This window comes from Ursus americanus, chromosome 1, assembly GCF_024610735.1.
Source record: "Ursus americanus isolate L20-20 chromosome 1, mUrsAme1.1.p, whole genome shotgun sequence".
Classification (NCBI taxonomy): Eukaryota; Metazoa; Chordata; class Mammalia; order Carnivora; family Ursidae; genus Ursus; species Ursus americanus.
Window position 1 is genome coordinate 101161991 of NC_142127.1, and position 12433 is coordinate 101174423.

General features: G+C 46.2%; 1 protein-coding gene across 12 annotated transcripts in view; it reads right to left on the reverse strand.

Moving 5' to 3' along the window:
- Window positions 1–12433, reverse strand: part of USP40 (ubiquitin specific peptidase 40) — a 75701-nt gene that overhangs the window by 22450 nt on the left and 40818 nt on the right. For 11 of the 12 annotated variants that reach the window (XR_006778990.2, XM_045794083.2, XM_087864476.1 and 8 more), the window contains 6 exons: window positions 12089–12408; window positions 9597–9720; window positions 8091–8148; window positions 2728–2781; window positions 1546–1634; window positions 275–361 (listed from right to left, as the gene is read on the reverse strand). Coding sequence is in view for 11 of the 12 variants with exons in the window: in XM_045794083.2 (XP_045650039.2) it covers window positions 275–361; window positions 1546–1634; window positions 2728–2781; window positions 8091–8148; window positions 9597–9720; window positions 12089–12408 (732 nt within the window). In the remaining variant the exon portion in view is untranslated. Of the gene's footprint in view, window positions 1–274; window positions 362–1545; window positions 1635–2727; window positions 2782–4915; window positions 5096–8090; window positions 8149–9596; window positions 9721–12088; window positions 12409–12433 lie in introns of those variants that run through there. The other variant, XM_045794087.2, reaches the window with a different exon arrangement.

Below are 12433 nucleotides of genomic sequence, written 5' to 3' on the forward strand. Positions count from 1 at the left end.
TAATTTTTTCTTTTAATCCATTTCTATGTAGCCAAAATTTCTATAATAAACAAGTATTGATAGAAAAAAAAGATAATCGTATTTTAAAAATTTGGGTTGGTTCACCAATTTTCAAGTTCCCAAAACTACTCTCTTAGTGAATGCACAGAATTCTCTAAAGTACGTTATGTGAACCCTAGCCTTAGGACCTCAAAATCCAAACAAGAGTACCACGTCTCCCCATACCAAACGCCCACAGACCTCTCCCCACACCAGAAAAAGTAAAATTACTTACATCTCTCACAGACATTGTTTCTTCCACTATGATCTCCATCTCTGTGCCAGGCTGCACATCACTCCCCACAGTGAAAAACAGGAACAGCTAAGATCAATGAATACAATTTAATCTAAATTTTAAAATTCTAAAATGTATTGCCTGCTTCCAAAAAAGAAAAGCCAATGGTCCATGAGATTTTAATAAAAGTCTCGTATAAAAACAAAGACACTGGGTAATTTAATCTTGCAATTTAAGCAATAATCTCGATGACCCAGAAATGTGAAGATGCTTCACGCCAGTGTTTTCACTCCCAGAGCTGTGAGATCATTGTCTTTCTCTCACAGATATTACTTATTCTACTATGACCTTCAATTCTTTCTTGGTCATTCCTCAAGCTACACACTGTAAGCATTAACTGGGTTTTTCCTGTGTCATTTGGCTGTGATCTTATTTTCTGTCCAGGGAATCTGATCGCCTGTCAGTTCAGCTCCTTACAGCTCTCCCTTTCCTTCCGAACTCCGTCCCACCTGTCACGTTTTCCTCCTGCCAGCTCGTCACGCGCTCCTACGTGGCCAAGTTCAGGGCAAGAACAAATTAAAGAAGCGGCTGGGAAACTAATGAAGCGGATCCAGGAACCACAGGGATCCTGCCAGAGTCCAGCTTCCCTTGAAACAAAGTCTTACCGTAAGGACACTGTGGCTTTTGGCCTGTCGTGAAACTTTATCAAGCAGGGAGGGCTTCTGGCGGAGGACGACCTCACACTTTATACAGAAAGCGACCGATGAGAAACCAAGCGGCTACGGGACAATCGTGTTACCGCAGAGAGCAACTCAGCCCAAAGCCAACAGGCTCCGCTTCACTGAATCGAAGGCGCCGCTGGCTCCTCGCTTGCTGTGCCGCTGAGAGAGAAGCGGTGCGAGCCGCGCTCACAGACGCCACAGGCTCTGCCCGGAGCCTCGCCTCGCAGAGGGCAAAATGCGGGAGAAGGGGTGCTTTGTAGGGTTTATGAAATAGGTCAGACAGGTGGCCGCTCTGCTTTAAAGGTCCCCCTTAACCATAAAATTCTCACAGAAAAAGAACCTTCTGAATATGCTCCGACATTAGTATTTTTTATTTAAACACAAAGAACTAGACGGTTCTTGGTATGCCTAACATACAAGGTATCGTTTAAAAAAAAAAAACTCTAAGAAAAATGATCTTTGGTGTAATAGTTAAGGTAAGAATCACAAAATTAAGAACTTCTGATTCCGGGAAGGTTGATTTCGTTCTGTCAGGTGACCCCACGTTACCTGAGAGGAAGTTGGTGCTTTTCCAGGACACAGTCCCAGTGAACTCCCCATCTTCAGCTCTGCTTCTTTCACAGTGTAACTGTCTGGCACTACAAAGAAGTTGGAGAACAGGATGAATGTTGTTAATTCCTACCTCTCTGGGCAAAATAATATACTGAAATCAGCCTTCCTTTGCAAATCACGAATGTCAAGAAAGAAAAAATAGGAGATGCACTCCATGCAAAAGGATGACCTGTATTACAGTTATGTTTGATTTCCATTTCCACACTGTAGAATATATTCTTCCTACCTGCACAACAGAGCTAAGAAGAGGCAGCTACGAATGTTCTAGATTCATACTTAATAAAAACCAAAGAGCCATTGTTTACATGGATTAAAAGCTAGATATTCCGAACATTCATGAATGAGGGACCAGCCTCTCCCCCCACGTTCAAAGCTGCTGTGGGGACCATCAGTTAATCAAGTCTAATGACAGGATGCAGAGGTGAGAACAAAGTCTATTCCACAACTATTATCACAATAACAGGAGCAACACAAACACTTTGACAATGAATCTAGAAAGATACAACTCGATCAAACAGTTGCCCAAAATGAGCATCAGCTCATCAGAAAGACAGGTGTTTTCCCTTAGAAAACAGACATATATGAAACGGAGGGGACTGTGTTAAGTGAAGTCAGTCAAGCAGACAAAGACAATTCTCAGATGGTCTCACTCACATGTGGAACATAAGCAACAGCACGGAGGAGCACAGGGGAAGGAGGGGGATCAAAGGGGGAGAAGTCAGAGAGGGAGACAAACCATGAGAGGCTATGGACCCTGGAAAACAGACTGGGGGTCTCGGAGGGGAGGGGGTAACAGGGTGATGGGTACTGAGGAGGGCGCGTGTTGTGATGAGCACTGGGTGTGACACGTAACTAATGAACCACTGAACACTGCGTCCAAAACTACTGATGTACTCTACAGAGGCTACCTGAACAGGATAATAAAACAGAAGTGTTTGAATTTCTGGTTATGATTTCTGTAATATGTGAAACTGCACTGGGACGATAATATGTCCAGTAAATTAGTTTCTAAAAGGTAATTTAAGGATATTAGGTACTGGAAGCCATCATTTAAAGTAAAAGTGTCAAAGACCGATAGTGTGAGCGCGTCGGTTTTTGAAGGCTACCACGAGGATTTACCTGGACAAAGCAGCTTCCCATTTCTATCGATAGGCCTCAAACAGCTGTTCTCAGCTACAAATAAAAAGCAGCTGGTTAGTGCATCAGAAAAAACTAGAGATGCTCCACTGTTACAATCAGCAGAAAGCTACAAAACAAAACACCCCATCAATCAACCCCCCCCCCCCCAACATAGGCAGTCCTCAGTCCACGCAGGAGCGCAGGGCGACGAGGAGGCCTGCCACGCCGAAACCACGCAAGGCTGGCCTAGTCACCGTGAGGAACTCTGCAGCCGTCCTGGGGCCTCTCGACGTTGTTGTTCAAACAGTTAAATCTCCGTCGGTTACACGTGTATAGTGAAATTTAAAAAACAGTAAAAGTATTATTTATACAGCAAGTTAAAACACTAGAAGCACTGAGGTTTTTTTTTTTTTTGGTAGAAAACATCAAGAGTAGTTTATACAGGGCTCACTTCTTGCTGGAGAGCTTACAGTACGGAGCGAGCATCTTTTCTACCCCGAGCGATCGTTTGCTCTGCTTCCAAAATGTCCTATTTTGTGCTTTCAACCTCATGAAAGGTCCGCAGGAGCTCCTTCGATGTGAGGGTTTGCCGGCATCACCTCCTCGGTGATATCATCATCCTTTCTGTCACAACCGCTGTCCTCACGTCCCTTCATGTCCCCAGGCTGCGGATCATGTCTCTGGAGCGACAGCAGCGCCGACGCCCCCACGGCCAGCTACGTCTATCCCTCCGTGGACTTTCTCTGCTGCACCTTCACCTTTGGGAAGCGATTTGCTTCACCAGGAGTGCAAGACGCCATGCGGGCTTACCAGGGGACAATGGGGACAGCAGACCGTACCCTTCGCTGTGGTGCGATGAACACCAGACACTTCGGAGGGAGGTGATCGGTCACCGATCCGGAGGCACATCTGCTACTTGAGGGGCAGCCTGTGGAATGAAGAGCTGGCGGCAAAGCTCACGCTTCATGCGGCTGCTCGCGCACGTGCAGGTAGCGGACGCCGGCGCCACGCGGCTGGGCGGCTGACCTTGGTGATGAGCCTGCTAACTGAAATGCGCGGACTTTCAGGCTTATGAAATGGATTAGGGCCAGTGGGCCCTATTTTTGCAGGTGCGAAGAGTCCTGCTTTGTGGGAGGGAGCACTCCGGGTTTTGAGTCCAAACGAATCCTTACAAAGTCGGGTATGAGCCGGGGGCAGGGAGCAGGGGTAAAGCCTTCTGGGAGGACAAGGACGTTGGGGGCCTCTGAGTCCGCACTCAGACCACAGCAGATCACTGAGGAGTCCAGAGTTCCACACTTAGACTGTGCTACTGTGCGGCTAGCAGACCATGCCAATACACGTTTGACCACTGAGTTCTTCAATTAAAAAAAACGCATCAAAATACTGCCTCCTTACGGTATTCTTCCAGTTCACAAACCGTGCATCTTTGGGCCAGGCACCGCACCAGAAGCGACGGCGCAGCCAAGGGCGGAAGAGCCACGGACTCTGCCCTGACAGCGCCTCGTCGGATGGAGCAGGTGGGCTGCCACTCAAAGCCCGGTGAAGGTAGGCTTGAGTGCGACAAAGCAACATACAGGGTATCAGGAGAATAAAAGAGATGCTCGTGGAGACCGAGCGCTCAGGGATGACGGCAAGTAACGGTTTAGCTCAGGGCAAGGGGTTAGCAGAGGGGAGGAAAGGGGACAGAGTTTTGGGAGAGGCTCTGAGAAGCCAGGCGTGGAGGGGTGCGGCGGGAGAGCTGGCACACTCGGACCTCTGAAAGCCAGCGTGGGAAGTGTGCTGGAATAAGCAGGAGAGGGGACCACAGGGGGCTGCGAGGCCGCGGTCAGACGAGGCCGGCTCTTGCAGGCGGGGTTGAGGAAGAAGCCTGCGTGCGATGGACAAGCGTGGCAGGGCACTGGGCAGGGGCCTGACGTGATCTGATTCGCATCCATTTAAGATCACTTGCTAGAAGGAGAATGGCTTGAAGGGGGGCAAGAGTGAAAGAAGGGAGACCTGCTTCCTGGGAAGATGATGAACTATTCATCTTAATAAACCACAATAGCACAGGTCCTGCTGAAGTGTACAGTCTGGTCTAAACACTCAGCCACCACCAGCAAACAGAGAGAGGATTCACATCACCCCCAAAATTCCCCCATGCCACCGTGCAGCCAACGTCCCCCCGCAATCCAATTCTCCACCCCTGTACCTAGAGCACGGGGTTTCTGTTCTGAATGTTCCACGTAAATGAGCCCTAAGAGTACGTGCGCTTTTGCGTCCAGCCTCTGCTTTGCGCGCTGAGTCCCCGTCGTGCAGGTGGTGGAGTTCGCGGCTTGTGCGGATAAGCAGCGTCCTGTTGTAAGGGCACGACGCAGCTTGTTCACCCGCTCACGGCTTCCGGACTTCTGTGCTGTATCCGCCTGTTCGTTATGAACATTTACATAGAGTATTTGCAAGGACATGGCTGAATTTTTCTTGGGCGAGCACGTAGGATGGGTAAGTGAATGCTTAAATTCCTAACAAGCAAGCTAACTCCTCCCCATTTTGCACTCGCGCGGGCCACCGTGGGAGCTGCTCACATCTTCGCTAGCACTTGGTTTTGTTGGTCCTTTATTTTCACCCTCCGCTGGGTGCGAGGCAGGGCGTCACGGCGGCTTCCGTCCGACGGCTCAGCAGTTTGACGGCTAATGAGACTAAGCGTCTCTCCTGTGCTTACTGGCCATCGGCCGGTGGGTGTTGTTTTGTAAAGTGTCCTCCCCCCTTGGGCTGGGCTGTCTTCTGATTAAGTTATAAGTATTTTTCTTACATAACCTGGATGCAAGTCTATGTCAAACGTGCTACAATTTTTTTTTCTCCCAGTTTGTGACTTGCCTTTTTAAATGCCTCTTGAAGTACACAAGTTCTAAATTTTGATATTGCCCAATTTATTAGTTTTTTCCTTTTATGGTGCTAAAGGAGCCCTTTAAAAGTGTGAAAATTATTCTTAGCTCACTGCACAGAAACAGGTTAGAGGCCTTGTTGTTACAGGTTATAGGCCTAGACAGCTTGCTGACCCCTGCTGTATGTCTGCTCCTATGCCAGGACCCACTGTCTTTTTTTTTTTTTTTTTTTAAGATTTTATTTATTTATTTGACAGAGACAGCCAGCAAGAGAGGGAACACAAGCAGGGGGAGTGGGAGAGGAAGAAGCAGGCTCCTAGCGGAGAAGCCTGATGTGGGGCTTGATCCCAGAACTCTGAGATCACGCCCTGAGCCGAAGGCAGACGCTTAACGACTGAGCCACCCAGGCGCCCCAGGACCCACTGTCTTGATGCCTACAGCTCTACAGAAGTCTTGAAACCAGATAGTGTAACTCTTGACTTTATTTCCGTCTCCCCTCAAATTATTAGGATACTCTAGGTTCTTTGCATTTCCACGTAAAGTGAATCAGCTTGTCAATTTCTATGTAAAACCTGCTAGGACTCTGAGTGAGGATGCCCTGAATCTACAAATTGATTTTGGGAGAATTTACCTCTTAACAATGTCATGTTTTCTGACCCAAGAACATGGTGCATCATTCCACTTATTTACATGCTCTTTGATTTTTCACAGGGATATTTTCTTGTTGTCAGTGTGTATGTCCTGCACATATTTCATTAAATTTATCCCCAAGTATTTCATGATAGCCAATGCTATTATAAATGTTTTCCTAGGGGCGCCTGGGTGGCTCAGTCATTAAGCGTCTGCCTATGGCTCAGGGAGTGATCCCAGAGTCCTGGGATCGAGCCCCACATCGGGCTCCCTGCTCCGCTGGGAGCCTGCTTCTTCCTCTCCCACTTCCCCTGCTTGTGTTCCCTCTCTCGCTGCCTGTCTCTCTATCAAATAAATAAATACAATCTTTTAAAAAATAAAAAATAAAAATAAAATGTTTTCCTAATTTCATTTCCCATTTTTTTGTTAGTAAACATACAATGGATTTTTGTGTATTAATTTTGACTTCTTGTTAAACTTCCTAGTTCTAGTAGCTTCTTAAGAGAATCCTTTAGATATACAGACAGTAAGCACACCAACAGTGCTCACCAGCACTGTATTAGGAAAATCAAACACACAAGGAGAGTAATTCATACCCACTAGCATGGCTACAATCAAGAAAGCAGATACAGACACTGGCAAGGATACAGAAAAACCGCAATGCTGGCACATTGTTAGTGGGGACGTAAATGGTTCAGCCACTCTCGAAAGAACGGCAGTTTCTTACAAAGTTAAACACAAATTTGCCATATGACCCAGCAATTACAATCCTGCAGATCTACTCAAGAGAACTGAAAACATGTCCACACAAAGACTTACATGCAACCGTTATAACAGCATTATTCATAAAATCCCCAAACTAGAAACAATCCAAACGTCTATCAAGAAGTGAAGAAACAAAATGTGACACATCCACAGAGTGGACACTAGTCAGCAGTAAAAAGGAGCACGCTTCTGACACACTACATCACGGGTGAACCTCAAAACTGCTGTGCTAAGTCAAAGACGTCAGCCACAAGGGAGTTCACATTCTATGGTTCCATTTACTTAAAATGTCCAGAAAAGTAAGTCTAGAGAGAGAAAGTAGATGAGTGGCTGTTGGGGCTTGGAATGCAAAAAGGGGAACAAGGAGTCTTTTTGGAGCAATGGAACATTCTAAAACTGGACTGTGCTCGTGGCTGCACAACTCTGTACGTTTACTAATCATCACTGACTTACGCTCAGAACGGGTGTTTGATGGTATGTAAATTATACCTCAATAAAGCTGTTAAAGCAAACCTAATGCTGAGTGAAGAGTTTCAGAATATTTAGTATGACCGAATTTAAATATGAAAACACAATATACACACATATATACACCTATATATGGAAACGTAATATAAACAACAATATGAATGCATACGAACACACCCAAATCAGATATACTGGTTGCATCTGGGGAGGGAGGGACAATTGGTCTGAGGAAGAGAACGTAGAGAATTTTAACTTTATTTGCAATGTTTCAAACAATAAAAACATGATATAATGTTAACATTTGTCCATGTGGGGTGGTAGGTGCATGAATTTTCCCTAAATTATTTTTTGTACTCCCGTATTTTTTTTTTTAAAGATTTTATTTATTTGAGAGAGAAAGAGAGAGAGAGAAGGAGCACAAGCCAGGGGAGAAGCAGAGAGGGAGGGAGAAGCAGACTCCCCACTGAGCAGGGAGTCCGACACGGGACTTGATCCCAGCACCCTGGGATCATGACCTGAGCCGAAGGCAGACACTTAACTGAGTGACCCAGGCACCCCTGTACTCCTATATTTTTTTTAACCAAAAATCAAAACAAAACTAAATTAAACCAAAAAACCCCGAAAGCAAACGTAAATGATTACCTAGTTCCTTGATTAATTTTAATTCCTTTATGGCTTTAATTCGAATATCAAACACCACCTAAAACAGAGAAATAAACTAGTGACTCTGTGTGCGTGAGAACAACAGGAGGGGAGGGCGTGAAGGCTGTCAGTGTTCGTGTACACAGCTCAGCTGACTTACCAGTTACTGGACAGAAGTTTCTGCCTACTTGAAAAAAAGATTTTTTTCCATCTCAGACATTCATTTCCTCTCTTCTACCAAGTTAAAAGCAAAAACTGGGATCTTAATTGTTAAGGCTTTACCAAACTGATGGTAACTAGAACGGAAAGATGGAAAGCTCAAGAAATAATTCTAGCTACAAAGGCAAGAAGCTGAAAACCCACACTAGCCTTTCTAACAAGAGCAAACAAAAGAAAATGCAATTAATTGTATTTCTTTAGGTTAAGAACGATGAATTTAGGGCCAGTGAACATAAAAAAATTTAAAAATGGACAACGCTAATCCAAGGGCACTATTTAAAATTTTTGTTTAAATTACTTTTAGATTGTTTTCTTTTCTTTTTAGTTTAGGCTAACTGCCTCTAGGGCATAAAACTGGACATTTAGGGGTAAAAGTGATGTCAGCGATCACGGACTTGACCCTCCCAGCAGCGCCCCACACAGCACCAAGAAGGAACGAGGACAGGAGGAACCAGGACTTCACCAAAGCCTCCCACTTAGGGTCAGGGTGGCAGGTCTGCCGAGCTCCAGAGCTGGCTTTACACCGTCCCCTCCACGGTACCAACAACCCTAATGCGCCTTAAGAAATCAGAATATCTATAGAAAACATTCTAATAGGTTTCTTTTGATACTACAGAAAAAACACTTAATGAATCGAGACTGCACGTATGTAAAAAGATGTTTCCCAGAATGATGTTTAAGGCAACCAGGGTCACAGTCTTCAGTGGAAAACTGCAGGACTCCCTTTTAAGAGCAGCCGGCTTTACATAGAGCACAGAGTACGACGCTGAAGGACTGAAGATCAGCTTAGAAAAACCACCACCAAAAAACAACACGACAACACGAAACATATATGCCTGGTTTAAAAAACAGAGAACAGATTGTGGGGAAAATAGCATTTTATATTTATCAATGCTAGGGGATTCCATGAACTAATTAAATAGGTAAATCCTACATTCTAATTGCACCTTTGGATAGAAAAAAGGCACATACCTTCTTGAAACATGCGAAGGGCTAATACAGGCAAACGAGCGGTTGTCAAATGTTAACAACAAAATGTTGGTTTCCTCCCCCCACATTTTTTAAAAAAGCAAGCCCTAAGTCCCACGTGAGGCCTGCACTCATGACCTTAAGATCAAGAGCTGTGTGCTCCGCTGACTGGGCCAGCCAGGAGCCCCAAAAAGCTGATTTCTTAAGATCTAGAAGCCCATGAGACAAGCGTTCTGGAAGATTTCAGGCCCTGCTTTCAAAATCAAACACTGTTAAGCCAGAACACTGTCCACCGGACTTGAACTGGAATCTACTCACTGTGTTCACAGTTGCTGATATTTTAACTTGCTTCTCTTCGGATTCGAATTCGCATAAATTCTGAACTTGGAGCCAGCTCATCTCATTCATACCAGTGAACCATCTCCCTTGTGTGAGCAACGAACTGTAGGAATAAAGACATTTAAAAAACGTATCTTTACTCGGTGCTTCTGTGGATCAGAAAAGCAATACCTTTCCTTAGGTAGCACTTCCGAAATTCTGCGCGTGTCCTCTGATGTGAGGAATTAAAGGTGAGCAAGGCCCACGGAGCCGGCGTGAGGACAGCGGTCTCTGCAGGGCAGTGCTAGGCAGCTGCGCGGGGAGTGCGTTTCGGGGCTCCAAGTACGCTCTGACTTACACAAATAACTCGTTACCCCCGTTTTTTGTTTTGTTTGTTGTGTTGCCACATGTTTCAGGGAGAAGCGCTGTCACGGAATAATCCGCGGCCACTTCGGCCTGCGCACTGGGACCCCCGGGCGAGCTCTCGGAGTACCGACGCCAGAAGCCCGCCCGGGATTTGGATTCAGTTTCATAGCAGGACAGCCGTGCACAGCTTCAGAGACAGCCGCTGCACAGAAGTGCCCCATTTAAGGGGTGTGTCATTCCCATCGGACCTGCTGTACATTTATATGTTGGTGACGACGGCCTACGAGAACAAGTAGGTGTCTTGCTCTAACAAAATTTCCCTACACATAGTAGTAAAGGGTCCTGAGTAAAGGAGTGGCTTTCTATTCACACAGAGGCGCTGAATGGGTGGGCGGAGTCCTCTTGGGAGCGTGTACCAGAGCCCCGAAACACGATTCCACCCTTTATTTCAGCTGTTCCACCCTGGGACTACCCCTAAGTGAGCAATCTTAACGACAGCAAAGTTTGAGGCACAAAGCTGTTCCCTGAAGACTACCCTGAGGCGGTGAGCGACTGCGTGAGGACGGGGCGACAACAGCCCATCTGTCACCGCACGCAAACCCTCTATCAGCACTGAGCTCCCAGACCCTCTGGTTCTAGGAAGCCGGTTTTTGCAGAAGAAGAACTGAGCAGAGGGAGATGAGGGGACTTGCACACGGCCACACCGTCAGGAAGTGATAAAGCTGGACACGAGCCCAGGCGGCCGGCCTGCGTCCTCGTCCTCACCCCTGCACAGACTGCCTCGCGCGGGAGCGCGGTCAGGTAGGCTACGACGTCCACACAGACCGCTACGGAGCCGCGCCACGAGGTCTGTGAAGAGTCTACAGACGCAGGAGTGAAAAGCAGGATGCAACTGTCCATGAAATAATCACTATTAAGCTTGAAAAGAAAAAAACCTTCAAAACAAAAAAATCAATTATTTGAGCTCAGGGCAACAGGAGAGCTAATGGTGACTGACCCTGCACGGGTACTGCAAGGACATTTCGGGCCTCCGGTCTTCACGTCTGTATTTCCCAAGTCCTAACACATGTCCTATTACTTTTTTAAACTTAGTTTGGGGGGTGGGGGGGGAGGGAGAGGGAGAGAGAGAATCTTAAGCAGTCTCCACGCCCAGCACATAGCCTGATGCGGGGCTCGATCTCAGAACCCTGAGATCATGACCTTGAGCCGAAATCAAGAGTCGGGACACTTAACCGACTGAGCCACCCAGGCGTCCCACGTGTATTACTTTTCATAAAGGGACATATAATAATCTTTTAAGTAAACAAAGTGCAGAAATAAATGCCTGGAAAACACTTGTCCGAAAGAGTAATAGTGATAAATACAAAGTAAAGACTGTTCTAAGCGCGCTGCCTCTGTGTCACAGCCGCTGTTAATGACAATATGGAGACTCTGACTGATCAAGCAGGGAACGGATCTGTGGCTTGAAATGTCAAGTCTTCAGTATAAGGAAACCGGAGGGTTACAGGGCAGGACACACTGACCACACAAACGTACCGTAACAGACGCAGACAACAAAACGGAGACAGGCAGCACTTCTGAGCCTCCAGTGTGACTCGCAGGAACTAAGAATATGATCCCCCACGTAACTGCCCTCCCTGGGCAGCTGGGAGGGTCCCCACAGTCAGAAAAAGGATTACAATGAAAAACTGAATTGCCTTATGGGAGTCTTGTGAGAAAACTGACAAATTTAGCTAGATCTTAATATCCTCCTCATGAAAAGATTCAGGAACTTTCTTTGTGAGAATGTACCTTCAGTTTTGTAGTAAGTGCTAGCTGGAATTCATTTTACAAGATTCTGCTTTATAAACCACTAATCCAGATTATATCTCATCTATATCTACATTATTTAGTGACCTCATTTACCAACAAATAAAAATTTTTAAAAAATCACATTCCAGTATCATCTTCCTCCAAGTTGCCTAACCCAGAACACTCCTGTATGCGATATCCAGGACACAATGGTTAGAAACCAAAGGAAAATACTGAACTCTTATCAGCATTAAAATAAAGCTTTCGAGTTCTAAGAGACAGAACTATCATTAAAATAACTTAAAAAGGAATTCTCTTATGTTTCAGCAGGGTACCTGTTATCATCACTGGAATCCTGAACGAGAACCGAGCTCTGGTTCCGGAGGCCCTGCTCTCTGAACGTCTTCTTCAGGTCTTCCTCGGGAATGGCGACCCAGTTCTCTTCCCCAGCAGGGTCAGTGGCGCTGATGAAGAGGACCCCCACGGGCACTGCCAGGGCTGTGAGCACGGCACCCACTTCTGCATTGGACGGAAAGACATGTGGAGACTCCACCAAGCGCGGACACCTTTCCCCCTCACTGCTTGTTGCTAGATGAAGAACGTGTAAGAGCAGAGGTTCGCAGTCACTTCCGGTTGGAATCGGGATGCCACCAACCTACGATAATACCAAGACAACCTTA